The 19,579-nt window shown below is 46.5% G+C and overlaps 1 protein-coding gene and 1 pseudogene across 1 annotated transcript; both read left to right on the forward strand.

The window, feature by feature from the left end:
• Nucleotides 1-5,888: 5,888 nt before the first annotated feature.
• LOC123138399 (probable tyrosine-protein phosphatase DSP2) lies at nucleotides 5,889-10,112 on the forward strand (annotated as a pseudogene).
• Nucleotides 10,113-10,425: 313 nt separating this feature from the next.
• LOC123138398 (STOREKEEPER protein) lies at nucleotides 10,426-12,089 on the forward strand. The gene has a single exon (XM_044558371.1). It carries the CDS (start codon nucleotides 10,531-10,533, stop codon nucleotides 11,641-11,643), a length of 1,113 nt encoding a protein of 370 aa, XP_044414306.1. The 5' UTR covers nucleotides 10,426-10,530; the 3' UTR covers nucleotides 11,644-12,089.
• Nucleotides 12,090-19,579: the final 7,490 nt, after the last annotated feature.

Consider the following 19,579-nt stretch of genomic DNA (forward strand, 5'->3'; position numbering starts at 1 on the left):
ATTGGACTTGTCACTATCGGCGCACGCAACAATTCTTTATTGAAGGCCTAGCCTAGGAGATGTGTGCTTTTCGTTTGTTTTTGTCTTCTACCATAGTGTTAATGGTTGGCTTATAGGGTCGAAGGAAGTATTTTTTTAACACAGTACATATGTGGACGCTCATACACTCACCCTTGTGAACGCATGCACGCACACCCTACCCCTATGAACACCTTTGAGAGAGTGAGCATGCACATCATCATGAATTGACAGAGCCGCCACAGCCGCCTTCGTAATCGACGTGTACATCTTCACCCATTGTACGCACATCGTCAGAAATCCTGAAATAAATCAAAAATTACGATCACAAATGCCATGTCTAGGACGCGAACCCTGGTGGGTTTGGTTCCACCACAAGGTAACTAACCATCTAAGCTATGCTTAGTTCACGGTTGGCTGGTGGACCTACTGTTGCAAGGCACGCGGCTCGAGGATTTTTTTTTGGGAGTTAATTTTTGTTTAGCTGATGGATTTTGTTTAATGATATGTGAATGTGTGCGTCTTTGGATGCAGCGGCCGGGGTTATCCTCCTTTACCATTGAATTTTCAAAAATAAAAAATTGGATATGCGTTTTAGTTGATCATTAAGGCTTTCCGCTGCTCTATGGTTAACATCGCTCTTTAGTTCAACTGGCCGGCAAGTCAGCCTCTTTAGCGAGGTGTCGTAGGTTTGATTCGTCGGGGTTGCAATATGTTTTCCTGGATCGCTAACGTACTAGCCTCGCTCGCTCTACCTTTCATCGGTAAAGTATTAGCCTCTGCATTCAGCTGACAATCTACCGCAAAGAGCGGCAGATAGGAGCTCCCGGAATATATAACTAGTATTTGCATCAAAGTTTAGGCATGGCAGGGCCAAGCCTTGCCAAATTGCTGGCTTCGCCCCTCACCACTACTCCTAGAACTTGCACAAAATGTGATGCTTTAGTCCAATACTTGCAAAAGTTACGACAAGTGGAGCCAGGTGGCCGAGCCAGCCCTAGGGCATGGCAAAAGGTGTGGTGGCCTAGGGCCTATCTTAAATAAGAGACCGATATATCTACAGACTTAAATAAATTACAAAAGAACATAAAATCAACGCGGATAGGGGGCAATTGACCCCAACCCCGACGCACTTTACCACGTTGCATTTATTTAATAGTTATTTATAATTGAGTACATGTATCATATAATCATTATTTGCATTATATAATCATATATAGATGGTGTACTCAGACTTTATTTACTAACTAAAATCATGTTTTTTTAATGTTTACGCATTTATATTATTCGGTTAAGGTTTATTGTGTCTCATTCGCACTAGGGCCTCCATAATACTATGGCCGGCCCTGCCTACCTCATGAAGATTGCATATTTCATTTTAGTGTTTATGTGTTTGGAGCTGTCGATTATCACTTTGGGAAGCATGCATGTTTGACAATGTTTCATAATTAGTTGTGTGCACTGCTCTTGTCTCGATGTAGGCAGACACTAACACCACCTAGTTAGAATCTTGGATTATTAATTATAGGCCAGGTTGAGTGAACTACATCATATTTGTTCGCAGCCTCAAGTAAAATAGTTACACTACTCTTACCTTCATATTGGGAAAATGAATTAATTGAATGACCTCTACATAACTCTACTATAACACTTGAATGGATGGGTACCATCTGTTGTTGAGAATGTAACTTCAGATGTTGTGCATTTGGTGTAGAACTATAAAGAATGCCCTCATGTTTATGAACAAAATGTTTCGCTGATTGATTTTAACACTGCTCTTTTTTTTTTGAAACAAATTTTAACACTGCTCTTATAGTGATGGGTTTTTCTTTGCTGTCAAAGAAGTGTCATCAATTGACCAAGGAATCAATGCAAAACTATTTAGCATGTAAGCTTGTGGGTTTTCACATGCTTGATCAGTTGTCTTGGTTACACTGCTTCAAACGTTATATTTGCTGACACTCAGTCATGTTTATATTTACCCAAATGATAAGTGCCACACGTCAGGTGCGTGGCACTCCGGCCTTGACGTTTGTCAATGGTAATTTCAGTCACGCGAGGATGGCAATTTTCAGTGCCACACGGCAAGTTTCTGTAAAAAAAATATACTGAGGCACGAAACTTGCCATCCTTGACAACTAAAGTTGTCATCCTCGCGTAACTAAATTTGCCGTCGAAAACGTTCGAAGTTGCCATGTGCTCGTACCTGACGTTCGATACTTATCAGGGTCCTATATTTAACATTCAACCATGCAGATTGCAGAGCACAACAGGAGGGCAAATAGGGTTTCAGCAAAGAGGAATCCCTTTGCCTAGCCAGAAGTTTGCATGGAGGTTGGTTCTATCTGCTGTGCACTATACTGAAACGCCACTGGCAACACACCCATCCTCCTCACTTGGCCTAAACCTAACCTAACAAACGGAAAACTTTGATTGGTCGTGCAATAGTATTAGAAGGAGTCGTGCAATAATGCATGTTTAGCCCATTGCTTTGCCTGATTATGGTATGCAAATTGCAGATGCGCTTTTCTGGAAGTGGTTTCCATATGCCGTAAAGAGATGAGACAACACACCAAAGACAAATCATGCTCTGCCAGTCGTCATAAGATATTGTACTATTATTGTATCCTCTAGAATTTTTGGCTGGCGGAACTTGTAACAGCAGTGCCGCACAGAAAAGCTTGTCTTGCCATAGGTTTTGGCACAATATTTCTCGTTTTGAAATGCACGAGCTTTGTAGGAACAAAAGATAGTGGAATTCTCTGCTCCCAATTCAAGTGAATTAATTGGTTCTGATCACACCCATTTTTATTGCTTCTGATCACACGCATTTTTATTGCTTCTGATCACAAACTTAGCGGCTAAGGTTTTATGTCTCTCTTCAAGAACTAACACATGTGGGTCGTACCCAAACTAGTGGAATAAGTAATGTTTAAAGCAAAATCAATTTCTCCATGTGCATATATCTACTCATATTTTATCGGGAAAAATATTAACCCAGGAAACAACGGTTCAGCTAGCAGGCAAAAATACCCTAATTTTCTTGAATATCTGTTGTTGTTTTAGGTCATCCTTGATTCAAAGAATTTTGAAGGATCAAAAATCCTTAGGAATCTTTGCTGTGTGATTGCTTAATTCGTCGGATGAATAATTTTTTCTGAAGATTCCTTTGTGCTACATTTCATAGAAATTTCAGCATTCACTCAAACCTCTTGAAGAGAATCGTGTATTTTTCTCATGCAGTCAAACAAACAAAAATTATGTAGGATTCAAATGGTCATGACATCACAATCCTAGGTTTTTTCCTATTCCTACTTTTAAAAAATCATGAAAATCAAAGAGGCCCGGAGAGGTTTTAGTTTGTCTAGGTTGAAGGGATCACAACAGGAATATCAGAGCTTTGACACCTCTTACTCAAGGTCCAAATGATTTAGGCTCTCAAAGCAATGCATTTGCTAATTCCCGTGACTCAACCGTGGTAGGCATATTGAGGATCTATCAAGGTTGCATACAGGAAAAAAGGGGAATTGCATCAATTTTTATTAGTAGATTCAAGAAAATGACCGCTATGATATAGCCAACGATGGCGGCTCAGGGGTTCCCCCTCAAACCTACGCACCGCCACCCCAAACCTCCCCGCCCTGCGCCACCGTCGGAGGAAGCTTCCTGGCGAAGCTCGTGCGGTTGAAGGAGGCGGCAGGGAACTTTCTTGCGATACCTAGGGACCTGCGGGTGACAGATCCCGGTGGCGGCCATTGGTGCTCTGATGCGCGAAGAGGCTGGGCTCGGCGAGCGGCAGTTGCCCGTGCGGTGGGGATTGTGGCTCGGCCGCCGCATGAAGCACTGGCACGGTTTCGTCTCGGTCGCAAAACGGATTGTTCGGATGTGGCGGGATGGACGAAGAAGGTCGTGCTCGGATATTTTTCGGGCCGATGATGGCGCTGCCTTTGGTTGTTGTTACTTTGTTAAAGGAGTTGTCGATGTCGTTCTTGCCTAGCTGCCTATTGCTCCGGGGAAAACAATAGGTTCGAGTGATATCAGATCGGACTGTCATTTCTCTCTCTTGAGAGCATTGTTTTAGAGTTGCATTTGTTAGGGGATAAGTGGATGATAGCAGGTTTGCGTTGCGGCTGACACTTCCATGTCTTGCTGGTAAAATGTATTGGATGGTTGAGGCATTGAGGCCTAGCATAGCGGTGGTTGTCGGCGATCCTCCGTTGCGGCGTCGCGTTACGGAGATGGTGTGCGGCATTTTGCCGGTGATAATCGCAGTCTTCGAGGACACTGACAACATGTGGTGTTTTATCCGGGATTCCCAAATTTATCAGTGATAGACACTTGTGACGAAAGTATGGGATTGCCTGATAGTCTCCCCGGTGGGATTTTTATTTTTTATTTTTAATAAAAGAGAGCTTCCCTCTTCGATTTCATTTAGAGAAATCACAAGTTCACAAACTCAAAGACCGACTACCAGCAAACCCTAAAGTTGACAGTGCTATGTTGGCAGGAGGAAGCCATCCCTCCCCTCCCTCCACACAGCAGCTTGCCAAAATGAGCTAGATCTCCGGTACCATTCAGCACCATAGAAGACCCAAAAGCTAGTGAAATTCGTTCTACTCGCTATTACATTTAGAGAAAGTTCAAGACACAACGAAGGTAAAAGGAGATGACACTATTTGAGCTACAGGGGACATAAAAGGAAACGGTGGGATTTTGATGGTGTCGTCTTTCTCTCGCCCTACGGTCAATGGCTCCGCTCAGCTTTGGGTGACAGTGTGTTTAGGTTGGTCATGGTGGAAGTAACATAGATAGTAACATAGATGCCACATAAGCAAAAATGTTGATGTGGCAAGTAGTTAATGAGGAGAGAGGTAAATAGAGTAACCTAATATGTTACTATCACATAGCGCTTTTCAATGCAAAATGAGTCTACAAGACAATAAATAAACATGTGTATGTTACTACACATATGACACTTCCCACTATAAGGGTAGTAACATAGAGTAGTAACGTATGTATGTTAGTACTCTAAGTTACTCCCCACTATGACCAGCCTTATAATTTTCAGCTCGCGTGGCTTAACTTCTACTCTTTGTATCAATGCTCCGAATTTCTAGGTCTCTAGGATTTCTTATCATAAGTTATTATTAGCCAACAAATAAACCTGGATCCATCGGCAACGAACTTTGCGTTTTTCTCAAAAAGAACGGTTTAATATTGCTTCCCGTCATCCTGTTGGCTGCTCTTGCCGGCCGCCATCGTTGAACCGGACCTTATCCAGGAACGAAACCGGAAGTTCTTGGCTTGCACACCGAGGACATTGACCTGCTTGCTCGACGGAATCACTTGACATACGTGCTCCCCGTTACACCCGCAGGGCACGTATGTCGCTTTCCTGTCGGCACCAAACCACGACCAGCCGGGAGCGAGATGGCCCGGAATCCCGATCCACCACGCCACAACGGGATCCAGAGCCCCAGATCGACCACGCCACGGCGGCTTGCATGATGGGCAGAAGTCTCGAGTGTCACTCCATGCCATAGATCCTACGTTTTCTGAGATCTTGGAATCTGAGCTGAGCTTTGCTAGCACAGCCTCACTCACTGACAGTCAAACAAATAAACGTTTGCGTCCAGCCTCGTCTCATCCGGTGAAAATCTGGCTCCGGTCACCAATTATCGTCGCGCATCGGACGTGTCCCCTGCCGTCAGTGCTCTGAAATTTCTATGGATCGATGGATGGATCCATGTCGCTTTCGCCTAAAATTTCTCCTCGCCAAATCAAATCACCGTCGATCACATGGCAGCCCTGCTCCCCGCCCTCTATAAATAACCTGCCGTATCGCGGTCTCGTTGCACACGCTTACACGGTACAGTCTCGCACTCAAGACTCAACTCATCAACTGAGGCTGAGGCTGACACTTCCCGCCTCTGCAGCGACACCACGAGACATGAAGCTGGAGGTGTCGCCGAGGCAGAGGACCCAAGAAGCAGAGCAGAACGAGGGCCCCGAGGTATGGAAGCACCCGAAGCAGCTCTGCGCTAGTCTGGGCTACGGGGAGGAGGAGGAGGTGCCACGGCTCGTGCCGCCGCTCAACTTCGGCATGGTCGGGGTTCCCCGACGCGGCCAACTTCCGGTTCCTCGCGTCCCTCAACCTGCGCTCCGTCGTGTGAGTCCCCTTCCCTACCATGCCGAAATCTTCGGCCACCATGCACCCAAACTTCTCTGTTCTTACGCGCGCGCGACGCCCCGTGTTGCTTGCTTCTGCAGGTACCTGTGCCCGGAGCCGTACCCGGAACAGAACGCGCGGTTCCTGGGGCGCAGCGGGATCAAGCTCCACCACTTCGGAATCCAGGGCCGCAAGGTACGCCAACAATTCAGCCTTTGATTCATGCATTTCCAAGGACGGCGAAACCATCTTTGCATCGACCTGCATTTTTGCTTGCTCGGCGCGCTCTGCATATGACTGTGGCAGCAGTAAATGATCTTTTCTTCAGAGTAGCCGTGGGCTGTGGCGTGGATGAATAACTTGCTTTCGGCAGCACTTGCCTTTTCTAGTACTACCCCTTTGCTTGGGCAACTGGCTTATTGGCACTTTGCAGAGTCTATTTACCCGTCCACTTTCATGAGGAACAGCATATACTAGCCATGCCCGCGCTCCGTCGATATGTTACGTGTATATGTCTATTTTTATTTTCTGTCATGAAATTAAGACTTTTATGAGCATAAGTTTGTAGTCATAACTCTATAGTCACAAAAAAGGAAGGCATGCACAAGAATAATTTAAAAAATATTCATTTTTTATCATGATGTGTGCTACATCTTGCAAGATGAAAAGTGCACATTGCCATTTTTTAGCAGGCTGAACACATTACATTCATTTGTAGCTTATATCATTCTAGTGGAGCCTGTCGTGGGATGGGATTGTTACATGCGATGCAACGATACAGAGCCTTTCCAAATTGTTGCATGCGACCTGCATGTAGCTTCGTGCCAGTGTACGAAATAATTTGATCATCAGTCTGCGGACGCTGAGGGTGCACACAATGGTATTATGTCATAGAAATTATCACATGTCTTTGCCAGGATCTGGGTCTGTCCTGTGAATTCATTTTCCTGTGCCATGCTTGCACCGGAACTGCGACAAGGTCGCATAGCGCGTGAGCCGGGTCATGGCAGAGGCATCGTTGCGCCCCCTTCCATTGTGCCCGGGTCATGGCAGAGGTCTCGTTGCGCCCTCTCCTATCGTGCCCGTGCAGCTGACATAGCGCGTGAGCCGGGTCTTGGCAGAGGCATCGTTGCGTCGTCCTCCCCTCTCGCCGCTAGAGCGTGCTTCACCAGCCGCCATGGCACTTTGTGCTGCCGCCGGTACCGCCGGAACCGCTGCACGAAGAACTCGCACACGTGCTTGTCCGACTGCAGTGGAGTCCTCAACCTGGAGTACTGAAAAATGCGCCGACGACACGTCCTGTCCGACTCCAACAGCATCTAGATAAATATCAACCAATAGCACGACTCAAATCAAACTTAACAACAACGGAAGAATCCATCGAACAGCCAACGCCCCGACGGCGCACAGGGCGCACCCGCCGACAAAAAAAGCACAAAGAATCATGGCCAGCAACAAAACACCGCAGAACCGCCCGACGAACCGATCATGAAGCAGAGTCGCACACGACTAATAACAGCAGCCCAAATCCGAATTCCAGGGGAATGACTCCGATGACGGGCGATGTCCATGTCTTCCACTGATGGCCATTGTGATCATGAATTGTGTGAAGACAATGAATTCACCGGTGGTGGCGGCGGCGGAGATGGTGAGGATGTCACCGGCCGGGCCCCTAGCGTTTATCGCCGACGGCGGCGGCGAGGTGCCCGGCTGCTTGCACTCCGCAGCCTCGGCGCTCATGGACGCTGCCGTCCGACGCACTACAGGACCACCTCGCCGTGGACGCCATCGCGATATTGGTGCAGGCGCCCATGGATCCTGACGCCCCCACGCACTACGGGATCACCAGAGTCGCCGTGGACGCCATGGTCATGTTGGTACTCGCAGCCACCAGCGTCCTACAAACGCCATCGCCATGTCAGGCGCACAACACTTGGCTGTGCACACCTGCCAAGCTGCTCGGACCGACGTACGCCCAGCCGACATGCGACGACAGGGGGCCGATGGACTGTTGGGCGGGGGCGAGCTTGAGCAGAGACGCCGCAGCCTGAGGTCTGCGTCACCCCCACATGCACGCCACCATTGCCTCCTTTTCGTCGTGCCCTCCACGCGAGCCTCGCCATGCTGTGGGACGCCATCCTAGGGCCGATGGCAGCGGAGATGGAGTCCCGACGGTGGGAGCTCCGGCAAGACGCGGTCCGGCGGCGAGGCCGGACGTGGACTCGCCTAGATTAGAGAGGTGCGGCAAACGCATTGGTGAGGTCCAAAAGCCTTTTTATACAGGCGCATACGATGAGAAGCGGTTGCACGGCTGCGTAAGACGGTGGAGGCTTTCGCTGGAGTCTTCCGGATAGAACGTTCGAAAGGTCAATATGTGTCAATGTCCGTAACAGCCAGCACACACCAACAAAAAAATATCTACAGTCGCATGAACCAATCACGCAGATCACAACCAGTCAAAACAAGGCACATGAAAACCCACCACGCGACAAATCCGGTCAGATCCAATCCATGCATGGCACATGCTCATGCGGGGCAGAAGGAATGCCCGGTACGTATATCTAACCAAGAATCGGTAGATCTACTAAGAGCGTACCCAGTCATATCCCCCAATAAATAACGTGTCATCTCTCGATTGGTCCGATTTTCACTGATAAGAAAAAGTCAAAAAAACGTGGTAAACCAAACCTGGCCAGGTTTAGTATATTTAGAATATCTGATCAACCAGCTCGCCTTTTTACCTGCCATGCTACGCTCTGCATTAGTACCACATGTCTGCATACATGGAAAACGGGATGTCTGCTTGCCTAGCATCACGTGTCAAAAGCTCTAGTTTTTATCTGATATCCACTGCAACGGTGACTCGACGAGAACATATTCCACTGTCGGCTCTTTGCTCACCAAGCTATGATCTGCTAGTTAGTGGAACGCCAAAGGCCGTCGACGCTGGCAAGTTGACGTTCGGTCACAGCTTATTCTGTCGGCGATTAACAATGCATCCTACCGTCGAGCTCACCAACTTTAGTTCAGAATCATCCATGTGTGCACTGCAACTGCAATGCAAACTCCCTTTTGGAAAACCTATACTATGTGTGCGAAATGCCAACAAATAACTGAAATGTACGTACCTTGTTGCGAGTGCAGGAACTGTTTGTCGGCATCCCCGAAGAAATGATCCGCGAGGCGCTCAAAGTCATCCTTGGTACTATCTCATACACTTACTTACAGACATCTTCACTGATTGAAGGCTGCAAAACCACACATCACACTTGAAATCTCCCATTCTCTGAAAGATCACTTGAAATCTCTGACACATATCCTTGTTTGTTTTCACTTGATTCAGACGTAAGAAACCATCCGGTGCTCATCCACTGCAAGAGAGGCAAGGTACGTAGGCCTCCATTGATCATCCATCCATTCTGCACCCTACACCTCATACAACACTTTTTTTTTTGACGGCAACCTCATACAACACTTTAAAACGAAAATCATAACCATATGCTTCTTTCAGCACCGTACCGGCTGCGTGGTGGGCTGCCTGAGGAAGCTGCAGAAGTGGCGCCTGTCCTCCGTCTTGGACGAGTACCTGCACTTCGCGGCGGCCAAGGCCAGGAAAACCGACCAGAGGTTCATGGAGCTCTTCGACACGTCAAGCTTGGTGCATCTGCTGGCCTCGCAGTGTTGATGAAAGCGAGCGAGCGTTTTTCGTTTCTCTTTTGGCCTGTCCCGATCCTGCCACCATGCGGCTGCGACGACCTGTCTTTTCCCGCGGCGATTTACAGAGAATCATGGGCCATATCTGTGAGAGATACAAGGGGACCAATGAGAGATGTACTCCTTGAATGCTCAAAAATAACAATTCAAAGTGTATGGCACAGTATCATTATTCCCGCAAAAAAAAATGGTAGAACACCATTGTATGATCGATCTGATAGGATTTTCCGAGATGTTATTTTGAAAATGCTGGTATGGACTGAATGTTTACTGTTTACTGATGCCATTTGACAACTAACTACTTCTCCTGCTTGTGAGTGAGCCTAGTATTTTTTCTTTTTGCCTAAGAAAAATAGTGAGTCTAGTTTTTTTAGAAACGGTTTTTGTTTTAGAGCTGTGAGTGTGTCTAGCCAGAATGGACATGGACTGAATAAAGCCATGAGGCCCAAATGGACATGGGCCTGGTAAGCCCGAGTGCCTCGCATCGCAGGAGAGAAAGGGTTATCGTAGGGAGTACGCTGATACTTTCCTTCCCCTAATAAACCCCCAAATTGAGAGAGCAAACCACCGAGTCCGCCGCCGCCGCCGCCCACCTTTCTTCTTCTCCCAAACCCTAGTCTCCGGCGGCGATGGCCCCCAAGCGCGCCGCGAAGAAGGCGGCACCCCCGCCTCCGCCTCCGCCTCCGGCTGCCTCCTCTGAGGAGAGCGAATCCCGCTCGCGCTCCGAGGAGTCGGAGGGCGAAGACGCCGAGTCCCCTCCCCCCGCCCCCACCCCGGCCCCCAATAGCACGCCGGCGCCCCCGCAGGAGGGAGAGGAGGAGGAGGAGGAGTCTGAAGAGGAAGACGAGGAGGAGTCTGATGAGGAGCCCGCCCACGCGGCCCCAGCCGCCGCCGCCACCCCCAAGAACAAGCCTCCGCCGCCGCAACAGGGAGGTGACTCCGATTCTTCTTCCGACGAGGAGGAGGAGGAGCCCACCAAGGCGGCCCCTCCCTCCGCCCTGAAGAAACAACCCCCGCCGCCGCCGCCGCCGCGGCAGAGCGAGGAATCGGACGCCTCCGACGAGGAAGAAGAGGAGGGTGAGTCCGAGGAGGAGGCGCCGCCGCCGCCGCCGCCGAAGCTTGCTCCAAAGCAGGCGCCAGAGGGCCGGAAGCCCCAGGCAGCGGCGGAGACCAAGAAGCCGGCCGCTTTCAACCGCATCTGGTCCACCGACGACGAGGTGCGTATCCTCGAGGCCCTTGCTGCTCACCAAAAGCAGCACGGCACGCTGCCGCAGCCGGACGCCCTCGTGGACGCCCTTGCAGGAAAGCTCGACAACCGTGCCTACGGCAGCAAGGAGCTCCAGGGGAAGGTCTTGGCCCTGAGGCGTCGGTACCTCCTTCTCAGCAAGAAGGGCGAGCCCCCGAGCAAGGAGCATGACCGCCGGGTGCTGGAACTTTCCAAGATGGTCTGGGAAGGCGGTGACACGGCCGCAGCTGCCCCTGCGAAGGCGGCAAATGGCCAGGAGCCAAAGGGGTTCGAGGAGATGTGCGAGCTGTATCCGTACCTGGCGGAGCAGGTGAGGGAGCTGGATGCGGCGAACCCGGGCATCTTCAAGAGGCAGTTCGGGATGATGGACGACGACAAGGCGCGCGCGATGGACGAGAAGATCAAGAGGCAGAGGGTGGCGCAGATGAAGGTGGAGCTGCGCCGCCACGACCTGGCCAGGGAGGTGACCAAGGCGATCATCGACCTGGTCGACTGATCGGAGCGTCATGGGCTTACAAGTTAGTACAAACTGAAACTGTATCTGTGATCACCTGAAGTTGGTGCGATGAAATGCGGCGTTTTGGTGGAGCAAGAATGTTTCTGAAACTATGATCTAGAGTCTGCAGATTGGGCTGGCTCGATGCATCAGACATGTGGTGGAACTGCAAATTGTGCCTCCTGTAGTCCTGTTTGTAAGAATGCTTTTCTCGTGTGGCCAGAGCAAATGCTAGAAATAGCAAATTAGGGGTGTCTTTATAGTGTAAGCATGATGAGACATGTGCTGGAACTGCAAATTGTGCTGGTGGATTAAGAATATTTTCCGAAGTGCGCTAGAACTGGCAAATTGTGCTGTTGTTGCGCGAATCTTTGTTGCCACTGGTTCCATCGATTGTGCGAGGTTATGTATGAAACGGTCGCTGAATTTGTAGTTGGTTCAGGAAAGCATTTCTGTTGTTAGTTTTGACAGCTTGTTGCTGTTTTGGCTGTTTCAGGGTTTGGGTGCAGGCTGGAGTCGTGAGTCTGAATTGGATGAATGTTACCAGGGCATGGCGCTGGGTTATACTCCTCTACTTTTCTGCTGTTTAATTTAACCAGCATTTTATACTTGCGTGACTGTTTCAGGCTTTCTGTGCTGGATTATATGAATGTTACCAGGGCATGGCGCTGGGTTATACTCCCTCCGTTCCAATTTACTCGTCGTGGTTTTAGTTCAAATTCAAATTTAAACTAAAACCACGACGAGTAAATCGAAATGGAGGGAGTACTACTTTTCTGTTGTTGGGTTATACTCCCTTTGTACACAAATATAAGATGTTTTTGCAGTTTAATTCAAACTGCAAAAACGTCCTACATTTGTTTACAGAGGGAGTGCTACTTTTCTGCTGTTTAATTTGGAGGTAATTGCACCGCGGTGCTTGAGCTAGTGATGGATGTTCATTTAGTCCTTGTAGTTGCAAGTGGTTTCAAAACTTTGACATGCCCTTAAGGCGAAAAATGCGCCTACATGACACCGTATTTTCGGTTCGCGTGCACACGAGCTTCAAAAAAAAAAAGGTTTGCGTGCACACTTGGGTGCCAACCTCAAGTTAGCGAACAGGCCGTGCTAGCCACCTCACCAGATGAACTTTGATGTACTAGTAAGCTTGCACGTGCAACGCACGTCTCGACTAATATTTACAACCGTCACCTGTGTATGTAAGAGGATAATCTGATTGTAGTAGTAAAAAATATTTCAAATGTACTGTTGTGTAGATAAGGTTCACTTTCCACCCAAAAAACTATTTGCACTATTATTTCAAATCTTTAGTAGCCTTCTTATTTCTAGTAACCGTACACATGCAATGCAAACAAAAAAAAAAGTTACAAAGAAATATATTTGAACTTTGGGACAATGTGCTACTACAAAAAAAAGTCACCTATCAATGTGCGTGTCTTAAAAAAAAATGGTGCGTGACTACACTCCATATCCATATCTTGATGCTTGAGTACACTCCATACTCCATTTGCTCCATATGATAGCTTATCCTCCTCTCCAGAAAGAGCTTCATATGTATCCCTACCTGGTATATCAGCATTTCTCAAAATAAAAAAATAAAAAAAACTGGTGTATCAGCACATACTGTGTCCCTACAAGAAGCTTGTAATTTTTTTGGCAGAACATATAAACCCAGTAGCAATCAAGTCTCATGGGAAAACTGATCACTCAATTAGCGAGAAAGTGCTCACTTAGCAAGTTTACTTAATGCATCATGATTTGTTTCTTGAAACTTCATGCTTAGTGAAAGAAAAGTAAGGCTTGGAGATCTTTCTAGAGTTTAGTACCGAATAACTTTCTCAATCGCATGGCATTTAGTGATTCTGTATAAAGAAAATGGTTACAGGCTTGGTAAAGGAACAATATTCCTACAGACAAGTGAGAAATCTCATGTAGGCTTCCACAAATAACTACAGGCACAACACACACGAACTCCTGAAGAATTGGCATGATTGGCATGTAGTAGGTCCGACGAAGATAGAGATACCAGTGTCGTACAAGGCAGGAATGATGAAGACAGAGATGTCCTCGGGCTTCAAAGGAGCACCAAAAATAATAATAAGAAAAAACAGTAAGAAAGTTCACCTAGAAACCGTAAAGCATCAGGACGCAACAACATTCAAAGATTCAGGTAACATTCAAAGCAACCTCTGTAGGCCCAAAAATTAAAGAGGACACTATCGATCAATACACAAAACAACCAAAACTACCACAACATTATTTATTTATAATTATGTAGCTTAAGTTGTATAATGTTTTCATGACAAAAATACTTTGCACAACATGAAATCTGAAAATGCAGTATTTCTCATGAATGTTTGGCTGTCCTATAGTGATGATCAGAGATTTGTCTATTTCAGTAAGAGATCGATGGGGATCACTTGAAAAAAAAAATCTAATCAGGTGGATGTGAAGCTCACCATCTGGAACCAATACGAACGCATACCTCGAGCTCCTGCCTCCCAACGCACCTGGGTGACAGTTCTATCAAATTGGATGGATTGGAGACTGGAGGACTATTAGCGTTGCTACAGGAGCGAACCCCCAAACGGCGCCTGCCCACACTGTGTATAGACGTGTCGCTCCCACCGAAGGCCTCTCTGCATCATGCTTGACACCTTCCTCGCGGCCGGCATGCCGAGGTGCTCAATGTGCTCTCCCGCGTCAACCGTGGCGGTGCTGTGCCTCCCCGACGTGGAGGTGCGCCCGGATCTGATGCTCCTCGTCCGCACGGCCGCCTCCTGCAGCAAGCTCCATTCGGCGCAGCACAGTATGTGCGAAGGAGCGGCGAACGGTCACGGCGACCCGTGCTCCAAAAGAGGCCGATGGCGACCACGTACGTGGGGCATCAGCCGAGTGGAGGAGCGATGGCCTGAGTGCCGTGGGGAAGCGGCAGATCGGTGGAGCGGCGGGCGGCGACCCTCTGCCTCGCTTGGTAGGAGCGGCCGGCGGCGACTGGGCAGAGGCAAGGTGCGTCGCATTCTCGGCAAGGGCGATTTGATGTGGATGAAGGGATTGGTAGTCGATGGCTGGCTAGATCGGGCAGCGGTTCGGCGGGGCGGGGAGGCGGCGTGCGGCGCGAGAGGAGCAGGAGTAGGAGGGCGTGCGGGCGTGCATGCGTGCGTGTGTGGGGTTGCGGCAGTATTTTTTTCTTTTTAACGATGGATGGATTAGCGCTGGCTTAATGCATGGCTTGTAGCTTTAACCACGGAGGATTAAGTAATGGCATGGTGGGTAATTAAAGCGTAAAACACGTTTAGTATGCTGGAGGGATGTAGACCATTAAAGGAAAAAGTCCATTTTGAATCCTGAACTCGTAGACGTTCGGCGAAACGAACTCCCAAATCGAAATTCTGGTCGATTGCACCCTAAACTATGCAATCCCGGTCTAAATCAAACCTTGACAAATTTCAACCGGGATTTGTCTAGCTGGTGGGCCAAGGAGCACCGTCCTCCGCACTAGGCCAGCCAATTTATTTTTTTTGTTTGCTCAAAAAATTTCTTTGCGGCAGAACTTCGGACGTACGCACAGTAAGGGGGTGTTTAGTTCAGAGACTTTTTAGTCTCAGGAGCTAAAAAAAGTCCCTAAAAAGTTCCTATAAACCAAACGGGAGGGACTTTTTCTACAGGGACTAGAAAAAGACTCTACTGAAGAGTCTTTTTTTTTAAGGATATTGAAGAGTCTTTTTTTATTAGTCCCTGTGACTAGAAAAAGTCCTAAGACTTCTGAACCTAACACCCCGAGCGGGACCTCGTACTCAGCGCTTTAGTCCGGTTCGAAAAACGCGAAGCAGAAAAAAATAAAATTTTATTCGCCCGGATTGGGAATCGAACTCCGGCCACCAATTTGCACGCCACGTACGTCAACCAATATGACAAGCTTACGTTGCTGTTTATAAAAGGAAACAAACTATTTGACCCCATCTTCAGTACAAACAGTAAACATATAGCTGTATTATAAACCAGCTATAAATTATTTGAATAAAGAAAACATAAATTTAAAAACTGTTCACAAAAACAAAAAATTGAAAGAAATCAAAATTTTGAAAAAGAATAGTACCAATTGAATTCGCAAAAATGGAAAAAGTTTGTTAATTTAAAATAATTCATCAAATTTTAAAAAGTTCATCGAATTTGAAAATTTTCAGAAATTTCGACAAAAAAGTCCATTGATTTTGAAAAAATTCATCGAATTAGAAAAAAGGTTCACGAATTTGAATAAAGTTCATTGTTGAAATTTCTTAAATAAAAATTGAACATTTTCGTGATATACGTTGAACAGTATTTAATACATGTTGAACATTTTTGTGATATCCACTGAACAATATTTAAATTTCATTGAACTTCTTTGTAAGAAAATGGTTTTTTGAAGTAGTTCTATGTTTTAATTTAGAACAAATATTTGTAAACAGAAAAAAAGAGAATCAAACAAGGTAAGAGAAAGCAAAATGAAACAGAAAAACAGAAAATCGAACAAGGAATATTTTTTGAATCTCCGAAACGAAATTAGAATGCACGAATATTTTTTAAATTGGTGAACAATATTTGAAACAGAGATATTTTTTTAATCCCGAACATTTCTTTAATTTTTTTAAGAAATATAGGAAAAAGCATTCTGAACAAATTTTTAACAAAAACTAAAAGTGGGCCGGCCCAGCAGGAGCAAAGTGTAGGGCCCTTTGTAAATTTTTATTTTTTAACGAAAGAAAACTAAAGCGGGCCGGCCCAGTAGGATGCAGGTGTGTGCCCTCAGCGAAATCCCAGTAATCCCGCCCATCCAAACGACTCGAAGGTTTGATTTAGACCGGGATTGCATAGTTCAGGGTGCAATCGACCGGGATTTAGATTTGAGGGTTCGTTTCGCCGAACGTCTACGAATTCAAGGTTTAAAATGGACTTTTTCCACCATTAAATTGCATGTTTCGATAGATAGGAGGACTCCGTTCCTCCGCTTTGTAGTTAGGTTTTGGATTTGTAAGTCGTGGTGCGTCGTTGGGGTGGTGGGAGCGGCGCCCGGACGAATAAATCTGCCTCAACCCGACTCCCACACCGGCGGTGTCCTTCATGGCGGCGTCTCGGAGTTGATGGCATCATGTCTCTGTCGATCCCTCAGATCGACAGCGTTAGGGTTCATGGATGGTGTTGACGAGGCGGCGGCGGCGACTCCATCAGGTGTGTCTCTCCTTCTGCTCTGTCCCCGTTGTTGTGGCGTTGTCTCCGACGTCATGATGGAGCAGGGAGGTTTTGTCGTTCAGGAGTACGCGCAGGCGGTTGTCTACGCAAGTGACATCTGGAAGATGGAGTATCTTGTGTTGGGTCTGTGGTCGAAAGCAGGTAGTTCTGGTTTCCTTCTCTGACGTCGTCGTTATGCGAGGGTGTCAGTTCTGAAGTTCGATGGCGTGTCCGGGGACATGTTGCCCCGGTCTGATTCTTTCAACGGCTATGGTTTTGCTTTTGGCAAACTACTTTGGAGGTCTGTAAAGCTGCTGATCAGCGATGGAGCCGCGTCGAGCTTGGGCGAAGAGGTGATCTGTCTTTTTACCCTTTGGTGGCCGCTTCGGTGGTGTCGAAGGAAAGGGACAGGCGCTGGTATTTTGCATAGGATTTTCCTATCTTTTCAGTCATGTATGGTCGGTGCTTACGTGCCTTATAACTTGATCTTTATTCTATATAAATGAGACACGTATTACCATGCAAAAAAAAGGTTTCGATAGATAGGATGATCTGGTTCTCCGCCCTCTCTTTCTTTTATAGTGGTAGTAGATACATTGCATAGATTCTTTTTTCGGATAAAGAAATGTATTACTCAACGATCAAATTCTTACAATTATCACGGACAATCCTCAACACTTCCTCCAGGCCCGATCCAACCCAAGTAATGGTTCGGCCCTCGGATCTAGCAAAACTAGCAAGTTTATCACTAGCTTTATTTTGACTATGAGGTACATGAGTAATACAAAACTTTCTAAGACTCAACAGGTACTTGATCTCACCCACCAAAGGGGCATAAACTGAGCGGTCCATCTCTTCACAAGAAATCATAGACACTGCATTGCTCGAATCCATCTCAACTTCAATTGATAGCTCCGACCACTGGATTGCAAAGGACAAACCTTCCATGCATGCACATGGCTCTGCCTCCAATACATCTCTACAAGAGAACAAGGTTCTGCATGATGAGAAAATTATCGCTCCAGCGTTATCCCGCAGGATCATCCCGGCTCCCGCTCCACCTGATTCATCAAAGGAACCATCTGTATTTAATTTGACCCAACCCCTCTTGGAGGGCTTCCACGGTGTATCTTGTACATGCTTCTTCATATATTGCTCCGCACCACCAATGATTATGCTTTCTTTCCCTTTTGCTGGATCCCAGCAGTCACCAACCCGAATCCCAATCAGTTCATCCAGGTACCTTTGGAAGAAACGTACTGACACTGCCATGGGAGGGGCCGGTTTGGCATGTGTAACCTCATTGCGTATGAACCGGCATCTCCAGAAAATTAGCAATATCATGCGTCACTGACTCTGAGTATCACCCAGTTGGCCAAGCGCGTTGAGGAGCCATTCCTTTCCCGAGTTTTGAAATGATAACAGGTCGGGGATCTGCCATATGGTGGACATCTGCTCATATAAGTCCCGCCCCAACTGACACCTTATAAAAGGGTGGAAATTATCTTCTTCCTCCATGCCACAGACAAGGCATGTACTACTCATCTCCAGACCAATCATGTGTTTATTCTTCCAAGTGGGCAGTGAATCTGTTGACAATCTCCATGCAAAGTTTCGAATTGTAGGGGTAACATTGCACTTCCATATATATTGCCAACACGAACGATTACCGTCCGGTGACGTACTAGACGCCACATCAGTAGCCCTGTTAGCCTCCTCAAACGCTAGATTATATGCCGACTTGACCGTAAACCTGCAATGCTTCTCTGGACCCCATGCAATAACGTCGTCCCCAAGCCAAGCATAGATTTTTTCTTTGAGGGGAATATACAATGCATAGAAAGCTTTAAGTTATAGTAAACGAAGACTCTCGTGTGGTTTAAATAGGCTGCAGTTAGTGCGTCCATTTAGCACATGGTGTTTCTTTTTTGGTTTATTAGAAATTTGTAAAAATATATAAGTTATAACCACAATAACAGAAGTAAAGTTTAATATTTGTGTGTTACAAATATTATACATACAATTAAAGTAACTTGGTACTTTAAAAAACAGTCATGTAATTTTAAAAATATTCAAGTATTACCTTTAATAAAACATTCATATAATTAAAATAGGACAAACATTTTTAAAATCACAATTCATAATATTTATTTTTGTTATACAAACATTTGATTAATTATTTGCACATTTTTATAATTCATAAGTATTTTTGAATGTTTCTCGACGCAGGTAATAATATGAATTTGAGGTTTCTAATTTGAGATATCCGGTTGTAGAGTCAAATATTTAAGACGTGACCGGTCACTGTCCGCAGGCGTTTAAGGGTTTGGATTTGCGAAGTCCGACTCTAGACGCCCTTACCTTTTTAATTCAAACAACCACTTTATTTATACTCTTGCGTGACTGCTTCGCCCTAGTTTTTTTTATTGAACACAGTACAAACACAAGCACTCATACATATACGCATACACTCACCCCTATGAATGCACACACGCACATCCTATCCCTATGAGCATCTCTGAGAGACTGAACCGACATATCATTTTAAGATTTACGAAGTTAACATAGACGCCTCGTCATCAACAGGAACGTCTCCTTCCGCTAAAAGCGTATTGCCGTAAATTTTAAAATAAATTCAAAAATAATGGGAACAGTAAGACTTCAACTCTGATGAGCTGAGATACCACTGTGGCTCTAACCATCCAATCCAATCATGGATTGGGTC

This window comes from Triticum aestivum, chromosome 6B (assembly GCF_018294505.1).
Source record: "Triticum aestivum cultivar Chinese Spring chromosome 6B, IWGSC CS RefSeq v2.1, whole genome shotgun sequence".
Lineage (NCBI taxonomy): Eukaryota > Viridiplantae > Streptophyta > Magnoliopsida > Poales > Poaceae > Triticum > Triticum aestivum.

Bases quoted from the DNA above. Each gene is read 5' to 3' on its own strand.
- LOC123138398 (XM_044558371.1), top strand. From the start codon at position 10,531: ATGGCCCCCAAGCGCGCCGCGAAGAAGGCGGCACCCCCGCCTCCGCCT.